Genomic DNA, 18,901 nt, shown 5'->3' with positions numbered 1-18,901 from the left:
GAAGGATCCACCCCTTATTTTAATTTTCACCTAAAATAACATACCCAAATCTATCTGCCTGTAGCTCAGGACCTGAAGCAAGGATATGCATATTCTTGATACCATTTGAAAGGAAACACTTTGAAATTTGTCGAAATGTAAATGAATGACTACATTAAAATGGTGGAAGCACTCAATGAAGCTACCCATGCTAAATAGCCTTTTGGCCACTAGAGAACTCTATCATTCTCTATGCATAGGACACAGACACTTGGAACTCCGGCATAACCCAGTAAATATGAACAAAGGAAACCAATTGAATTAAATAACATAGCTTCTACCTCAGGAGTCTTGCAAACGTTCATGTAAACAATAAACATCGCCCCCACTCAGAGGGTAAGACATGCTAAATTAAAATGTATCTTATTAAACGTCATGAAACATAAATGTATAAGTGTTGCAATAAACGCTACGGGGAAGGAATGACGAAACCCTAGCAATTATTGTAGGATTGAATGGAATATAAATGTGCCACATATTCATTAAAACGTGTGAAAGCAACAGCAAACATTTCAAAAAGAGAACAAAGTGTTCTCCACTGGCGGGAGTTTGTAGAGCACAAGTGGAAAGACGCGCCTATGGTGCATATTCTCTGCAGTAGGCTAATAATACATTTTAACAACACATTTCAAATGTAAGCTTCATGAGTAAATTATCAATTTCAATACATTTTGACATACTGAAAGACCAATAGGAGAAAACTGAGATGGATAAACGTTGTAGTTACTCCACAATATTAACCTAATTGACAGAGTGAAAAGAAGGAAGCTTGTACAGAATAAAAATATTCCAAAACATGTTTGCAATAAGGCATCAAGCTTACTTTAGTGTCTTATTGCAAACAGGATGCATGTTTTGGAATATTTGTATTCTGTACAAGCTTCCTTCCTTGTGGAATAACTACAATGTTGTTGATCCATCCTCAGTTTTCACCTATCACAGCCATTAAACTCTGTATCTGTTTTAAAGTCACCATGTTGAAATCCCTGAGCGGTTGCCTTCCTCTCTGGCAACTGAGTTAGGAAGGACGCCTGTGTCTTTGTAGTGACAGGTTGTATTGATTCACCATCCGAAGTGTAATTAAATACTTCACCATGCTCAAAGGGATATTGCATGTCTGCTTTTTTTTACCCATCTACCAATAGGTGCCCTTCTTTGCAAGGCATTGGAAAACCTCCCTGGTCTTTGTGGTTGAATCTGTGTTCGAAGTATTTAGGCTTGCCATTACTAATGGGTTGAAAACTTATTGACTAAAGACATTTTTGCTTTACATTTTTTATTAACTTGTAAAAATGTCAGAAAAACATAATTCCACTTTGACATCATGGGGTTTTGTGTGTAGGCCAGGTACAAAAACATCTCAGTTTAATACTTTCAGAAGGCACTGCACTATGTGAAAATATGAAAGCATTCGATGCCAGTAACATAACCTTATATTTATTGTTGTGAAGTAAACGTAAGCAACATTATTCTCTACTCTATCATCTTTAAGCAACCAAGGCAACCCTCCTTGTTGAACTGAATCAGTCTGAGATAAGCAGGTAATGGCACAGAATAACGCAAACAAATGTTGAACTAAATGTTTTCCCGGAAAAACAACAACAAACGCTTACCCGTGTGTAGCGTTGAGCAAAAGTCTGAGGATGAAACGGTCTGTATCAGCTGTGGATGATGTGTAGAGCCTCTCTCTCTCCGTCTAACCTCTTTCCTTTTCTCCTAGTGCCACTACCCTCTGTTCTTCCTAGTGACAGCACAGGAGAGACAACCTATTAAGTGGAAACTCTCACCTGCACACCCACTCAATTACTAGTAACAACTAGCAGAGAGGAGGAGACTACAGGCAGAGAGCTGGGTGGGTTTAAACTACCATACAAGGGCCCAGAGATCAAATTAGGGTAAACTTCTGGCCCGCTAACTTAATACACACCTATAATCTCAGGAACCAGGACCAAATCTGGAGTGCGCTGGCCAGTTGACAGATGGTCATGGGAGACTAATTAATACAATTATGTAATCCGACATATTTATGAAACAAAATGTCAATGGAGCAAAGTGATACAACAGGTCATAATCATGTCATTAACATCTGCAACCCAAAACAATCTTAGAAAAATTCTACATCTCTTTATAAAAATCATACATATTTACCTATCACCTCATTTTCTTTTTTTTTTGCAAACAAAATGTTCCCACAGTCTTCATCAACTTAACAGAAAGCCCTTCAAAATGGTCATCTACTGTATAGGACTACATTTAAAAATGTTTGTCTGAAAAGAAAAGCAACAGGATTGTAGTGAAGCCCTTGCTGCCTCATGGGTTTCTTGTGAGATAATTCCCAGACTGGTGAGGTGATTTTGGGGAACCTTCTGGTTTCTGTTCAACACAATGAGAAATCACCCCCTCCCCCCTCTCTGCAGAATAAACCCCCTTGACAACAATTACCTCTTTGTGGCATTGTGGCTCTTGGAATGTGGAATACCTAACCTGGGCACCACACAAAGGCACCTGGGCCACTCAGGTGACCAAAAAAATCCCTCCTAATAAACCTGAACGTTTTGTGAGAAGAACACCTAAAAGAAAAGACACACATAGGCTGGTATAGCTTTTAGTTCTCTCATGGAATTGTACCTACTCCAACCACATACAATTATTTGCACAAATCCATTCCGTGTTAGTTTTCATGGTCAAAGCTATAGTTGGCACAAAGCCATTACTCATGGAAGTGTCTATCATTGTGAAATTGTAAGAATTACAAATATTTAGTTACCTACTGTATTTATATTACAAATACATTATTTCATATTAGTTTAAACGTATTTTGTAATTGAAAAACGTTAAGAAAATGTATGTGTGTGTGTGTTGTTAACATAAATATTATCCATGGAAATCCCTACACCAAGCTATTGAAACTACAAGGATATGTGATATAAACATGCTTTACATTTGATTTGATTCCATCACACCCTATGTGTTGTTTCCTTTACATTTGTTATATGTTCGTTATATATGTTTCCTTTACATTTGTTATATGTTCGTTATATATGATTCCTTTACATTTGTTATATGTTTGCTATATATGTTTCCTTTACATTTGTTATATGTTTCCTTTACATTTGTTATATGTTCGTAATATATTTTTACTTTACATTTGTTATGTGTTTGTTTAAAATGTTTCCTTTACATTTGTTATATGTTTGTTATATATGTTTCCTTTACATTTATTATATGTTCGTTATATATGTTTCCTTTACATTTGTAATATATTTGTTTCAAATGTTTCCTTTACATTTGTTATATGTTTGTTATATATGTTTCCTTTACATTTGTTATATGTTCGTTATATATGTTTCCTTTACATTTGTTATGTGTTTGTTTAATATGTTTCCTTTACATTTGTTATATGTTTGTTATATATGTTTCCTTTACATTTGTTATATGTTCGTTATATATGTTTCCTTTACATTTATTACATGTTCGTTATATATGTTTCCTTTACATTTGTAATATATTTGTTTCAAATGTTTCCTTTACATTTGTTATATGTTTGTTTCATATGTTTCCTTTACATTTGTTATATGTTTGTTTCATATGTTTTCTTTACATTCCCAGCCGGGATTTTCATCAGTTATCACCAAGTATCATCATGCAAAATGTTGCCTCGGTGTAAAAGACAACAATAATAAGAGCTTTACCAACAAGCCAATAGCCAAATGAGGTAGGCATACACTGTGCATGACTGAGCTGTGATGATAACTCTCTAATACAGATTCACCCTACTTGTCTGTGTTTCATAATAGTGAGAGGGGTCAACTTTACCAGGCAATAGGGTTGCCAAATTTGAAATTTTGCACCACCGACCGAACACTGTACAAACTCTTTAAAAACCGGCCCGTCTTTTGGAAAATTTGAAAATCTGGCAACTCTACAAGGGCAAGTGAAGCCTCACAGTTTCACTTGAAACAGGGAAAAGTAAGTCATAGTTACTGTAATAGTAATAGCTAGTGATGCTATACCATTAAAGAGATGATTCACAAGTGAATAGAGTAAATACTTTATTGTCCATTTTATGAGAACAACAAGCACAATCCTACATTGTGCTTCAGCACATCCTCCCATTTGTCCAGCTATTGACAGACAAGGACATGCCTTGTAAACTAAAAGTGGATTGTTTTTCCTTGCTGTGTGTAAGCAATTATATGATTTGCATACATTATACCTTAGTGGGGGGTGAGTGTGTGAGGGCTACAATTATATGAACATTCAAACACAAAACAGTCACCCTCCCAGATATTACTTACAGGCTCACATTTCATCTGAATGCTGTGCTTTACTTTGAAACCAAAGACAATTCTTCTCCACAATGGAGAGAACAGGAAACCAGGTGAAAAATAATGCTGTCATGCTCGATGCCCCAATAGTATGATGTGTGATGCAAGTTGCTATGGGCTGAATTACAGGCCACTTGTAAATAAATCTCTCGTTCCAAGTAATGAATGCATGAGTGACTTATTTCAATGGGGATTTATTGTAAGTACTGTACAGGTAACGAATGTGTAGAAAAGGTTGAAATTGTCACCACTCGGAAAACAGTGTTATCCGTCCCTAAATAATATTTCTCCACAACAACAACCCACCACTTCTCTTCAGCAGCAGGCAGGTCAATAATTTGGCTACACCATTAGTAACGGTAATGACCTGTGACCTATCTCCTTTTCTTGAGTTGTGTTAGCCAGGCGAGACCTGTTCAATGCAAAACCAAATTGAGCTATTCAAGGGAGACAAGTTTACATGTTTGTGTTTACGTGGTATACTAGCAGTCATTGACAACGGAAGCAAAGTGAAACAATAAAGTATGATGGTCATTGTTAATATGTTTGTAGGACAAAATATGCATATTTTCTAATGAAGATGGGTGAAATTAGTATACAGCATATTTTATGATCTAATGATTTTCTAATGTTACACAGTAGTCATTCAAATCAGGAGTGTATACAGTATCCGGTGCCTATCAAATGTACTTTATTATAAATCTGTGTAAGTGGTGTTGTACATACAGAGAAAGTGTAAAAACATACAAAAGATCACACATGTAGATAGCAGAGTTGAAGAACATTACATCCGAATTCCTATCACTTTAATTTCTCCTTGGTCACTAGAAAATGTGATCATCGAACTGAGATTCAATCATATTGCAATGTCAAGTGAAGATGGGAATGTTGCCGAAACTATAAAGTGTGTATTGTAATATTTTTGATTATGATTGGGTATTATTGCTCATGTAAAAGTGACACAATATACCATACGCTCTTCAGATGCAAATAAATTAGGATGGAAAAGAGAGAGATCCTGCAGAAGGTATGCAAAATGGCAAGATGTTGAATCAAAGAAAATAACTTGTTTTGCATTGCCATTCAGAGCCATGACCATTCATTTATTTACGGCATAAACAAAGGCCATCAATGCAAAATGATATGCAAACAAAGGGCTGTGTTTCAGAGTGACAGGATGTCTGTGCTTAAAGCAAACGCATGCCGTTGACCTTTAGGTCATTATTTTGTACGGTGTCCATATTAGGACAACCTAAGCATGTCTTGGCTGTCCGAATATTGATACCATAAATATAATATAACCCTATATAATACAATGCGTTCTGCATGCCTATCAAATATTAAGAGAAAATATCAGCCAGTACAACAATTCAGGACTGTTTACTCAAATATGCCATTGAATGGAAGATTTCCCCACCAGCTCATCAAGATATGCCTACAGTAGTTTGTAAAATGATTGGAATTGACAGTGGCCAGCATTAAACTGCATCAACAACACCACCCACCTACTGTGATTTTATGAGGAGGCTCGGGAGGCAAAATTAAGCTGCTGTCTGGAAGGACATGGCCCGGGACGCAGCCTGACTAAGAAGATTAGATAAGATTTACTTGTCAGCAACACTGCTCTCACAGCACTGGACATAGCAACAGGTCAGTGGGTACTGTATGGTGTTCTAGCATTCACCATGGAGTGTGACGGCATTGACCTGAAAAGAGCAGAGCTATTTTCATTCTGACATTCTGACTTTCATTCTCTTCACCTTTATTCCTACCATCTGGCTGTTGGGAAAGGTCTGTATTTAGCCTCCTATTTGTCTGTATAAAGGGTAGTGCTATTACATGTTTGCTAGTGCTATTACATGTTTGTTAGGGCTATTACATGTTTGTTTGTAATGGTTTGTTGAAGCTCTCAGTGAATGAATCTCCAGAACTGCTGTATTACAGAGACATCATCCGAATGGAGGTGGTAGAATTGTGGATGCAGTACTGATATCAAATAGCCTGGTCCCAGATTTCTTTCTATGGGCACACCTCAACAACAACTTTCTTTTCTCAGGTAGGATAGGACAATGTGAGGTGATACTACAACAACATGGTGACGCACATCCTGTGGCGTGCGCTTGAATGGACATTCAAGGGTCTGTTATGTACCTGCAGGTTCTTCTGGGTGAGTGTGTGTCCAATAGCCAGGTCGCAGATCTGTTTATGCAACTCTTTTCCAAGAATGACAATTACCATAGGAGTTAGCTATACAGTACAAACTGGGCTATGTGTCCTATCTGATAATTATAGCTTTGGCAACCCTCTTGCTCTGGAAATACTGTATGACTGTCATTGATTTTTGATGCAGGTGAGCCCATACTACTCAATCAAATACATGCCCAATGAACCTCACAGAACGGGGAAGGATCAAGTGGAACAAAAAACAGGTAACGGATGAGGGTTGTCCTCAGTAAATAATGAAAACAGAACAAAATGTAGACTACTGTGATACAGACTGGCATAGGATTGGTGTTCTAAAGGACTCTACTCTAATCCTCTCATCTATGTGTGTTATAAACTCAGCAAAAAAAGACACATCCTCTCACTGTCAACTGCGCTTATTTTCAGCAAACTTAACATGTGCAAATATTTGTATGAACATAACAAGATTCAACAACTGAGACATATACTGAACAAGTTCCACAGATATACGACTAACAGAAATGGAAAAATATGTCCCTGAACAAAAGGGGGGGGGGGGGTCAAAATCAAAAGTAACAGTCAGTATCTGGTGTGGCCACCAGCTGCATAAAGTACTGCAGTGCATCTCCTCCTCATGGACTGCACCAGATTTGCCAGTTCTTGCTGTGAGATGTTACCCCACTCTTCCACCAAGGCACCTGCAAGTTCTCTGATATTTCTGGGGGGAATGGCCCTAGCCCTAGCCCTAGCCCTAGCTCTCACCCTCCGATCCAACAGGTCCCAGACGTGCTCAATGGTATTGAGATCGGGGCTCTTTGCTGGCCATGGCAGAACACTGACATTCCTGTCTTGCAGGAAATCACGCACAGAACGAGCAGTATGGCTGGTGGCATTGTCATGCTGGAGGGTCATGTCAGGATGAGCCTGCAGGAAGGGTACCACATGAGGGAGGAGGATGACTTCCCTGTAACGCACAGCGTTGAGATTGCCTGCAATGACAACAAGCTCAGTCCGATGATGCTGTAACACACTGCCCCAGACCATAATGGACCCTCCACTTCCAAATCGATCCCGCTCAGAGTACAGGCCTCGATGTAACGCTCATTCCTTCAACGATAAACGCAAATCCGACCATCACCCCTGGTGAGACAAAACCGCGGCTCGTCAGTGAAGAGCACTTTTTGCCAGTCCTGTCTGGTCCAGCGACGGTGGGTTTGTGCCCATAGGCGACGTTGTTGCCGGTGATGTCCGGTGAGGACCTACCTTACAACAGGCCTACAAGCCCTCAGTCCAGCCTCTCTCAGCCTATTGCGGACAGTCTGAGCACTGATGGAGGGATTGTGCATTCCTGGTGTAACTCAGGCAGTTGTACCGATGCTGTGCAGGTGTTGTTACATGTGGTCTGCCACTGCGAGGATGATCAGCTGTCCATCCTGTCTCCCTGTAGCGCTATCTTATGCGTCTCACAGTATGGACATTGTAATTTATTGCCCTGGCCACATCTGCAGTCCTTATGCCTCCTTGCAGCATGTCTAAGGCACGTTCACGCAGGTGAGCAGGGACCCTGGGCATCTTTCTTTTGGTGTTTTTCAGAGTCAGTAGAAAGGCCTCTTTAGTGTCCTAAGTTTTCATAATTGTGACCTTAATTGCCTACCGTCTGTAAGTTGTTAGTGTCTTAATGACCGTTCCACAGGTGCATGTTCATTAATTGCTTATGGTTCATTGAACAAGCATGGGAAACAGTGTTTAAAACCTTTACAATGAAGATCTGTGAAGTTATTTGGATTTTTACAAATTGTCTTTGAAAGACAGGGTCCTGAAAAGGAGACATTTCTTTTTTTGCTGAGTTTAGAATAGAATAGAATAGAATGCTCTAATTCTGGTCTCTGTATGTGTTGGATTGTGGATTTCCAGGCTCTGCGAATCAGGAAATACCAGGAAGTCATGATAGCAGTGCCATGCAGAGGAGACTGTCCAAAGCTGAGAGGGAGATTCAGGCCCTCAAGACCCAGATCACCTTTGAGAGGGCAACATGGGAGAGGAAGTTTGTGGAACTGCAGGTGAAACAGCAGGACCTACGTTATCAGGTTTGTGTGTGTGTGTGTGTGTACCCAGCTTGAGAAAGCTGCAGTAAGGGGCGAGTTTTGTCGCTCTATTGCTGAAGGGCTGAGGGAGACTGAGCCTCTTCTGAGCACAGAGGACACCATGGACCAGAAGTGGTCATCTATTAGCTCAGTGCTCTATCAGGCAGCGGCCCACTCCATTGGCTACAGAGGTAGGAAACATCAGGACTGGTTCAATGAGAACTCTGACACCACAACAACCTTATTGGACATTATGCACAAAGCACACAGGGCTACTCTCAACAGCCCCACATCTGCTACCTTCCGCCAGCAATAGCGTGCATCACTCAAGGAAGTGCAAACAACCTTGCATGCGCTGCAGAACGAATGGTAGACGAATAAGGCACAGGAAATCCATATTTATGCCGAAGAAAACGACATGCACAATTTCTACAACTCAGCTAAAGCTATCTATGTCCCTAGAAGTTGCTCCATCACCCCCCTGAGAACAACTGATGGTCTGACTCTCTTGAAGGACCAAAATCAGATCCTGATGAGGTGGGCTGACCACTGTGAAGCACTACTTAATCAGCGTTCTTCTACAGACCCCTCCATCCTGGAAGAACTGCCTGTCCGTCCACCCATTCAAGACGTCCACCATTCACCAACCTTCCAAGAGGTGTTATCAGCTATCCGTTCCCTCAAGAACAACAAGACTCCTGGCACTGAGAGCATCCTGGCAGAGCTACTGAAGAAGGGAGGTTACTTGTGCACCAGAACGCTCCACCATTACATCACTGAGGTTTGGGATGGGGAGATCGTCCCACAACAGTGGTGGGATGCAAACATTGTCACCATCTATATGAACAAGGGTGCCAAGTCCATCTGTGACAAGTCCGGCAAGGTCCTGATGCGCCTTCAGAAAGAACAGGAGTACGGTCGACATGATATTCACTGCACGGCATCTCCAGGAGAAGTGCTGTGAACAACATCAGGACCTTTTCATGGCCTTTGTCGACCTCTCCAATGCCTTTGACACAGTGAGCAGGGAACTACTATGGGGCATTCTACTGAAATTTGGCTGTCCAGACAAATTTGTCAACATCCTTTGCCAGTTCCATGATAGGATGATGGCTCGGGTGGCCATAGTAGGGCAGGAGTCAGTGCCCTTTGGAGTAAGCATCGGTATGAGGCAGGGGTGTGTGCTGGCACCTGTACTATTTAACATCTTCCTCCTATGTGTCACCCAGCTTCTCCACAAGGAGCTTGAGGACAGCAGCGGGGTTGCGGTGGACTTCAGGCTAGATAGAAACCTATTCAACATCAGGAGGCTCCAAGCAACCACCAAGGTTTTGACGGAGCAGGTTCTTGAGCTGCAGTATGCTAATGACTGTGCTCTTGTGGCCCACACTCCAGAAGACCTTCAGTCTGTGAGGGTATATAGCAGGATGGGACTGTCTAGCAACACCACCAAGACAGAGGGGGTCTGCCAATGGAGCTCCAGCCCTCCACCCACCATGCCTGTCTTCACCATTGAACACAAATCACTGGCAATAGTCACATCCTTCAAATACCTGGGCAGCATCCTCTCAGAGAACTGCAGCATCGACCTCGAAATTCAAAATAGGATCAAGCAAGCATCAGCTGCCTTCAGGAAACTCAGACGCAGGGTCTTCCAAAACAGGGATCTCCACCTCCACACCAAAGTCGCCATCTATCAAGCCGTCTGCATCACCACACTTCTTTACAGCTGTGAATCCTGGGTCACTTACAGTTGCCACAACAAGCAGTTTGAGCGATTCCACAGAAGATGCCTGCAGTTCATCCTGGGAATCACCTGGTGTGACCATGTGCCCCATACAGAAATACTTGCTACTGTAAGACCAACTGCAAGAGTATGGAGGCCATGGTCACTCAACACCAACTGCACTGTCTCAGGAGCGCTCGCAGCGGAAGATCCTGTATGGCCAGCTACATCTTGGCCGGCAGTCTATAGGGGGGGCCAGCTACATCTTGGCCGGCGGTCTGCAGGGGGGCAGATGAAGCGCTACAAGGACCAGCTGAAAACATTGCTGAAGAAGTGCAACATCAAACCCACAGACCTGGAGGATGCTGCTGCTGACTGTTCCACCTGGCGGCAGCTCTGCCAGAGCGGTGTACAGAGGTGGGAAGAGTGGAGCACAAAGAGACAGCAAAAACAGTTCAGGAGACATACAACCACGCCTGCCCCCGCCAACACAGACTGCATATGCCCCACCTACAATAAAGTTTGTGAATCTCGGATTGGACTCTACAGTCACCAAAGAATTCACCGTTAACTCAGAAGTGGAAGTCATCATCGGATACGATGAACTAACGTAGCGTAACGTGTGTCTGAGTGTGTGTGTGTGTGTATGTTTGTGCGTGCCTGTATGATTATGTGTGTATGTGTTTCATAATTTAGCCATAATAATAATTTGATGACAGCTTTGTTTCATTTTGATCAGCTGATCTCTGAGACTGTAGCCAGGCCTGGAAGTTTACTTCAGGTGGGCAGCTTCGAGGACCTTGGCGAGTCAGAGGTGGAAAACAGACAGTCTTACGATGGAAAGGACCAGGACAGCTCAAGTAAATCACATGATCAACAGTACTTGATTTGCTGTAATCATCATATGGGATTTAAAGGGACATTGCACTCCAACATAAAAGTTTGTCAGATGTTGCCATACCTCAAAAGTAGACTAGTGTTCAGATAGGTCCACGTCACAGGCCATTTGTTGCGTTGATCAAGCTGTATGCTTTAATCCCAAATTAATGGAAAAGATAAGTGTTTTCCTACTTGCAGATTTTATTCGGTGCTCATCTTTTCCATTAATTTGTGTTTAAGGCATATAACTAGATCTACACACCCAAAGTCTTGGAACATGTATTCATCTTGCCATTGGACTAGTTTTGAGGTCTGAAAACATTGGACAAATGTTTATTCTGAAGTGTAATCTCCCTTTAATATCTGCATTTTGAATAGCAAAGAATAATCTTAACCATTACTTAAAATAACAGGCAGCTTGAGCCATTCCAACCGAAGCAAAGGGTCTGTGAGGATGTCATCAACAAGCGACACATGCCAAAGCAGCTTGTCTGGCAGCCAGGTCTCATTGAACTCAGCATTTGGCTCCAGACCCATTTCTGCTCTATCTACAGCCACCAGGTAGAGCCATTTCTCTTCACCTGCTCCCAGCTGTGTCAAAAGGCCATTACACTTAAAAATCTGTTTGACACTTGTTTTCAGACCTCAAAGTTGGTCCATGGAAAGCACCATGTAATTTCCAGATTTGCAGTGCTTATCTTTTCCATTAATTTGGAGTTGAGGCATGTAGCTGGATCTACGCCCAAAAAATTACTACTTTTGAGGTCTGTAAGGCTGTCTACACAGCCAGCCCAATTCTGATATTTTTTACACTAATTGGTATTTTGACCAATCACATGAGATCTTTTTCAAAGCTGATCTGATTGGTCAAAAGACCAATTAGTGAAACAAAGATCATAATTGGGTTGCCTGTGTAAACATAGCCAAACAGACCTGGGTTAAAATACATGCGTAGTTAAGTATTTGTAATTTAAATATTTATTTGAATATTTTAAAATAATGTGGCTAAAATCAACCACTTTGATTTGAAGTATTTAAAAGTATTTTTTTTAAATAATCTTATAGCCTACTATTTAAAACAATTTTCTAATATTTGTTTCCAAATTCATTATTTCAAACACCCCTAGGACCAAACAGACCTGGGTTTAAATGCATGGAGTATTTAAATATCAATATCAAAATCCTTACTTCAAAATGTCTTTGAAAGTGATTGAATAGTATTTGAACCCAGGTCTGATCTGAAAACTTTGATTTTAGAGTGTAATGTCCCTTTAAATCCTATTCATTTTAAGCCATCTAAAAAGAGCAAACCTTCCGTCCCCCCAGTGGGAGCTCCTGGAGGAGCTACACCGGTCCACACCGGGTCTTTGTGCCTCACTCCCCCCTGGACCTGCAGACGGGACACCGGGTTCGAGTCCTGCTGCCCTCGGGACGGATCAGCACAGGCACGGTTCGTTACCTGGGCCACCTGGAGGGGGAGCCAGACTTCCATATGGGAGTGGAGCTGGAATCACTTGAACATGGGCAGCAAGATGGCACACACATGGGACAGTGCTACTTTGAATGGTAAGTACTCTTCATTTACCAATAATTTTTTGTCTTAAATCAGTTATTCTGTAAATAAGGGATGTTTCATCCTTACATTTTTACATTGGTAGAATTGCTAGAGATCTGCTGTCGAGTATAAATATGTCTCTATTTTTAGAGGTGACAGGAAAAGGTTCAACAGTGCTTTTAGTTATAACTGAAGGGCTTATTTACTTGAAATAAGTTATCCACTGAATCTTGTTGTTTACAGTAGTAGGGCCTCCAGGCTGCTCACACACACAAGTAACAATTTGAAATAATTGTTTATTGAAAAATCTATTTATTTTCTAAATGACATTGTGGACATGGATGGAAAGTTGTTTGATTTTGAAACAGTGTTTAGAGCCTATGGGGATGTTTGTACAAAACATATGTATGCTCAATTGCTCTCTGCTATATCCCCCACATGGAAAGCTAAGATGAAGAAAGTAAAGCATAATTTAACTGTATGTAATCCTACTATAAAAAAACAAAAGAATTGATTCAAAAAGCTAAAATCAACTCTGAAATATACCAACTCACTTTCCATCACCTATCTGCAATTCCATACAAATTTCAAATGTTTTGGACAGATCCCAATACCATGGAACCCAATACCATGGAAGCAGGTCTTCAATTTCACATACAAAACATCAATAGATACTCAAGAGACTTTCAGTTACTTTTGTATTTTTCTTAGCCAGTAGTTCTGAAAGTAGTGCCCACAAGCAAAAAGTGGTACCTGAAAATTGCATACTACATCACATATGTGGAGATATTCTCTCTCTTGCTCTGCTGTGTGTGATTCTTTCTAGCTGTCAACAAAGAAAATGTTGTCCATTTAGTGTATTGAGCAAGACTCTAAATTAAGGTTCTGTAATGAAGAGGAGGAGGACATAATGCATCTGTTTTGGTACTGTCAGACAGTGAGCTCATTTTGGCTACAGTTTCACTCCATCAAACTACGTATTAACCCCCAATTTATCATCTTGGGTGACGTCAATGTCCATATCCCCTCAATTAATGACACAATACTTCTGCTAGGTAAAATATTCATATTCAAAACACAAAGTTATACATCTCTAACACCCAACCTGATTAAACAATTAATTAGAAATTCCCGGGGCCACCCACACATAAAATGATTGCACACGACTGTAAGTCGCTTTGGATAAAAGTGTCTGCAATATTATATTATTTGGGTAGTCAGGCAATATTTATTTGAGAAAGTCCACAACATTGTTATTGAACAATATAAATTCAAATGAACATATGCTACTATAAGGGTAAAATAATCCATATGCCATGGAGTGTAAGCAAACAACGTTTTTCCTTATTTATTTTTGTATTAGAATACTACACCATGGCATTGCTGATAACTGTCTTGTCCAAATGTGTTGCATCGTGTGCTTTTCATTTTGAGTATTGTCATGATTGTACATCATCCTCCGTTTTTATGCTTGTCTTGTCACTGTATTATCGACTTGTTTGTATTTTGTAAAAAAAAAAAGAATAACAAATATGGTTCCGTGCTCAAGACACACTTTGACATGTGCTGCTGACGTTGTCATTGTTTGACTTAACATGCAAATATCAACCTCAAAGAAAACGTGAGTAGCACGTGTTTGTCAAAAGAGGAGAACAAAATGATATGAAATACTATGTACATGTATACAATGTAATATGTGGGATGAGTACTAACACTGTTTTCTTTGTGTTCGGAAATACAATAATAGTCTTGTAGCATCAAATAGTAATTGCTTATTATGCATTTCGATAAAAGTACTCTATACATACAAATGTATGTGGACACCCCTTCAAATTAGTGGATTGAGCAATTTCAGCCACACCCGTTGCTGAGAGTAAAATAAAATCGAGCACACAAGACATGCAATCTCCATAGACAAACATTGGCAGTAGTAGAATGGCCTTACTGAAGAGCTCAGTGACTTTCAACATGGCAACGTCATATGCCACCTTTCCAACAAGTCAGTTCGTCAAATTTCTGCCCAGCTAAAGCTGTCCTGGTGGAAACGTCTAGGAGCAACAACGGCTCAGCTGCCAAGTGGTAGCCCACACCAGCTCACAGAATGGGACCGCTGAGAGCTGAAGCGCGTAGCGTGTAAAATCGTCTGTCCTTGGTTGCAATACTCACTACCGAGTTCCAAACTGCCATTGGAAACAACTCTTCATCGGGAACTGCGCAATGCCAAGTGTCGGCTGTAGTGGTTTAAAGCTTGCCGACATTGGACTCTGGAGCAGTGGAAATGCGTTCTCTGGAGTGATGGATCACACTGGGTTCGGCGGATTCCAGGAGAATGCTACCTGCCGCAATGTATAGTGCCAAATGTAAAGTTTGTTGGAGGAGGAATAATGGTCTGGGGCTGTTTTTCATGGATCGAGCTAGGCCCTTTAGTTCCAGTGAAGGAAAAATGTAACGCTATATTATACAATGACATTCTAAACGATTGTGTACTTAGGGAAGGGAAGGCCCTTTCCTGTTTCAGCATGACAATGCCCCTGTGCAAAAATCGAGATCCATTCATAAATGGTTTGTTGCGATCTGTGTGGAAGAACTTGACTGGCTTGCACAGAGCCCTGACCTCAACCCCATCGAACACCTTTGGGGTGAATTGAAACGCCGACCGCGAGCCAGGCCTAATCACCCAACATCAATGCCCAACCTCACTAATGCTCTTGTGGCTGAATGGAAACAAGTCCCAGCAGCAATGTTCCAACATGAAAAGTGAAAAGCCTTCCCAGAAGAGTGAAGGCTTTTATAGCAGCAAAGGGGGGACCAACTCCATATGAATGCCCACGATTTAGGAATGAGATGTTTGACGAGCAGGTGTCCACATACTTTTGGTCAGTTAGTGTAGTTATTCTCTTTATCGGGAAATATGATATTTAATAGGGATATTTTTATAACACTGTGTTATATTACCCAATGGTCTGCCTAATTCTTACTCTAAGGTATTGAAATCTAACTGCCATGTGGTGACTGTCTGTTTCCCTTCCCTTGCAGCAAGGCTGGCCACGGTGCCTTTGTGCCATTCACCAAGCTGTTGATGGCCTGGGAGTGATGACATCACAGTCTCTATGGTGGAGGGTCACATCTGGATGAATCATATGGACTCTTTGGCATCAATTACGAATGGTCTCTGAAAGTAAACTTACACTACTGGTCAAAAGTTTTAGAACACCTACTCATTCAAGGGTTTTTCTTTATTTTTACTATCTTCTACATTGTAGAATGATAGTGAAGACATCAAAACTATAAAATAACACATTAAATCATATAGTAACCAAAAAAGTGTCAAAATATATTTTATATTTGAGATTCTTCAAATAGCCACCCTTTGCCTTGATGACAGCTTTGCACACTCTTGGCATTCTCTCAACCAGCTTCACCTGGAATGCTTTTCCAAAAGTCTTGAAGGAGTTCCCACATATGCTGAGCACTTGTTGGCTGCTTTTCACTTACTCTGCGGTCCGACTTATACCAAACCATCTCAACTGGGTTGAGGTCGGGGGATTGTTAAGGCCAGGTCATAATGTAGCACTCCATCACTCTCCTTCTTGGTAAAATAGCCCTTACACAGCCTGGAGGTGTGTTAGGTCATAAATCACAGACAGTGTCACCAGCAAAGCACGCCCACACCATAACACCTCCTCCTCCATGCTTTACGGTTGGAAATACAAATGCGGAGATCATCCGTTCACCCACATCGTGTCTCACAACGACACGGCGGTTGGAACCAAAAATCTCCAATTTGGACTCCAGACCAAAGGACACATTTCCACCTGTCTAATGTCCATTTCTTGTGTTTCTTGGCCCAAGCAAGTCTCTTCTTCTTATTGGTGTCCTTTAGTAGTGGTTTCTTTGCAGCAATTCGACCATGAAGGCCTGATTCAAACAGTCTCCTCTGAACAGTTGATGTTGAGATGTGTCTGTGAAGCATTTATTTGGGCTGCAATTTCCGAGGCTGGTAACTCTAATGAACTTATCCTTTGCAGCAGAGGTAACTCTGGGTGTTCCATTCCTGTGGCGGTCCTCATGAGAGCCAGTTTCATCATAGCGCTTGATGGTTTTTGCGACTGCAATTGAAGAAACCTTCAAAGTTCTTGAAATGTTCCGTATTGACTGACATTCATGTCTTAAAGTAATAATGGACTGTCGTTTCTCTTTGCTTATTTGAGCTGTTCTTGCCATAATATGGACTTGGTCTTTTACCAAATAGGTCTATCTTCTGTCTAACACAACTGATTGGCTGAAATGCTTTAAGAAGGAAAGAAATTCCCCAAATTCACTTTTAAGAAGGCACATCTATTAATTGAAATGCATGAGGTGACTAACTCATGAAGCTGGCTGAGAGAATGCCAAGAGTGTGCAAAGCTATCATATATTTTGATTTGTTTAACACTTGTTTGGTTACTACATGATTCCATATGTGTTATTTCATAGTTTTGATGTCTTCACTATTATTCTACAATGTAGAAAATAGTAAAAAATAAAGAAAAACCCTTGAATGAGTAGGTGTTCTAAAACTTTTGACCGGTAATGTATAGGCACAAGTTTACTGGGAATATGGCACCCCTGATGTAGCTACTGTACAACCAACATGCTTCAAAGATCATAGAACTGTCAATATCGGCCCTGTATTAAAGACCAACATTGGCAAAAGAAAAAGAGAACAAAATTATAAATACTATATACAGTAGTGTATGCTGTACATGTATACAGTGGTGTATGTGGGATGAGCACTAACACTGTTTTCTTTGTGTTCAGAAATAAAGTAACACTCTTGTAGCATCAAATAGTAATAGCTTATTATTAATTTCGATAAAAGTACACTATACAGTATATCTTGTTCATGACATGGCCAATAGAAATATTTGGAATTATGGATGTGCAATAAACATTTAGAGTGCAATAAACATTTAGAGTCTCCCAATGACAAATACTAGAACATACAGTGCCGTGAAATAGTATTTGCTCCCTTTTTGATTTGATCTGTTTTTGCATATTTATGATACTGAATGTTATCAGATCTTTAACCAAAACCTAATGTTAGATAAAGGGAACCTGAGTTTACAAATTACAGAAAAAATATATACTTATTTGATTTACTTAATTAACAAATTTAAGGAGCACCCAATTCCCCTGTGTGAAAAAGTAATTGCCCCCTTACACTCAAAACTGGTTGTGCCACCTTTTGCTGCAATGACTGCAACCAAATGCTTCCTGAAATATTTGATCAGTCTCTCACATAACTGTGGAGGAATTTTGGCCTACTCTTGCGTGCAGAACTGCTTTAAGTCAGCGACATTTGTGGGTTTTCAAGCATGAACTGCTCGTTTCAAGTCCAGGTCTGGACTTTGACTAGGCCATTCCAAAACTTCAAATTTGTTGCTTTTTAGCCATGTTCATGTGGACTTGATCGTGTGCTTTGGATCATTGTCTTGCTGCATGACTGAGCTGCACTTCAGCTTCAGCTAACAGATGGATGACCTGACATTCTCCTGTAGGATTCTCCGATACAAAGCAGAATTCGTGGTTCCTTCTATTAAGGCAAGTTGACCAGGTCCTGAGGCAGCAAAGCATCCCCAAACCATCACACTACCACCACCATGCTTGACCGTTGGTATAAGGTTCTTACTGTGGAATGCAGTGCTTGGTTTTTGCCAGACATAATGGGACCCATGTCATCATTAAAGTTATACTTTTGACTCATCTGTCCATAGAACATTCTTCCAAGAGTATTGATGATCATCCAGGTGCTTCCAGGCAAACATGAGACAACTTTTTGGACAAGATGGGTCCCATTATGTCTGGCGAAAACCAAACACTGCATTCCACAGTAAGAACCTCATACATGGTGAGTGGTAGTGTGATGGTTTGGGGATGCTTTGCTACCTCAGGACCAGTACGACTTGCCTTATTAGAAGGAGCCAGTTCTGCATGGAAGAGATGCAGAGAGTGGTCCAAAATTCCTCCACAGCGATGTGAGAGACTGATCGTTGCAGCTAAAGGTAGCACAACCAGTTATTGAGTGTAAGGGGGCAATTCCTTTTTCATACAGTGGAATTAGGTG

The 18,901-nt window shown here is 40.8% G+C and overlaps 2 protein-coding genes across 3 annotated transcripts in view; one reads left to right on the top strand and one right to left on the bottom strand.

The window, feature by feature from the left end:
- Positions 1–2,085, bottom strand: part of LOC145861160 (uncharacterized) — a 32,459-nt gene extending 30,374 nt beyond the window's left edge. The window contains exons 1-2 of one of the 2 annotated variants that reach the window (XM_082963159.1): positions 1,967–2,085; positions 1,653–1,780 (exon numbers count right to left, since the gene is read on the bottom strand). The gene's annotated coding sequence lies outside the window, so the exon portion shown is untranslated. Of the gene's footprint in view, positions 1–1,652; positions 1,841–1,966 lie in introns of those variants that run through there. The other variant, XM_082963153.1, reaches the window with a different exon arrangement.
- A 3,892-nt stretch (positions 2,086–5,977) lies between these two features.
- LOC106583212 (uncharacterized) lies at positions 5,978–17,730 on the top strand. Its single transcript, XM_014167128.3, has 8 exons — positions 5,978–6,158; positions 6,424–6,534; positions 6,718–6,796; positions 8,466–8,638; positions 11,101–11,221; positions 11,654–11,801; positions 12,567–12,806; positions 15,832–17,730. The coding sequence occupies exons 2-8, from the start codon at positions 6,460–6,462 to the stop codon at positions 15,887–15,889; spliced, it is 894 nt and encodes a 297-aa protein (XP_014022603.1). The 5' UTR covers positions 5,978–6,158; positions 6,424–6,459; the 3' UTR covers positions 15,890–17,730.
- Positions 17,731–18,901: the final 1,171 nt, after the last annotated feature.

This window comes from Salmo salar, chromosome 02 (assembly GCF_965601325.2).
Source record: "Salmo salar chromosome 02, fSalSal1, whole genome shotgun sequence".
In the NCBI taxonomy this organism is placed as follows: domain Eukaryota; kingdom Metazoa; phylum Chordata; class Actinopteri; order Salmoniformes; family Salmonidae; genus Salmo; species Salmo salar.
The sequence above is the reverse complement of the archived record's forward strand: the minus strand, read 5'-3'. Positions and strand labels throughout refer to the sequence as shown.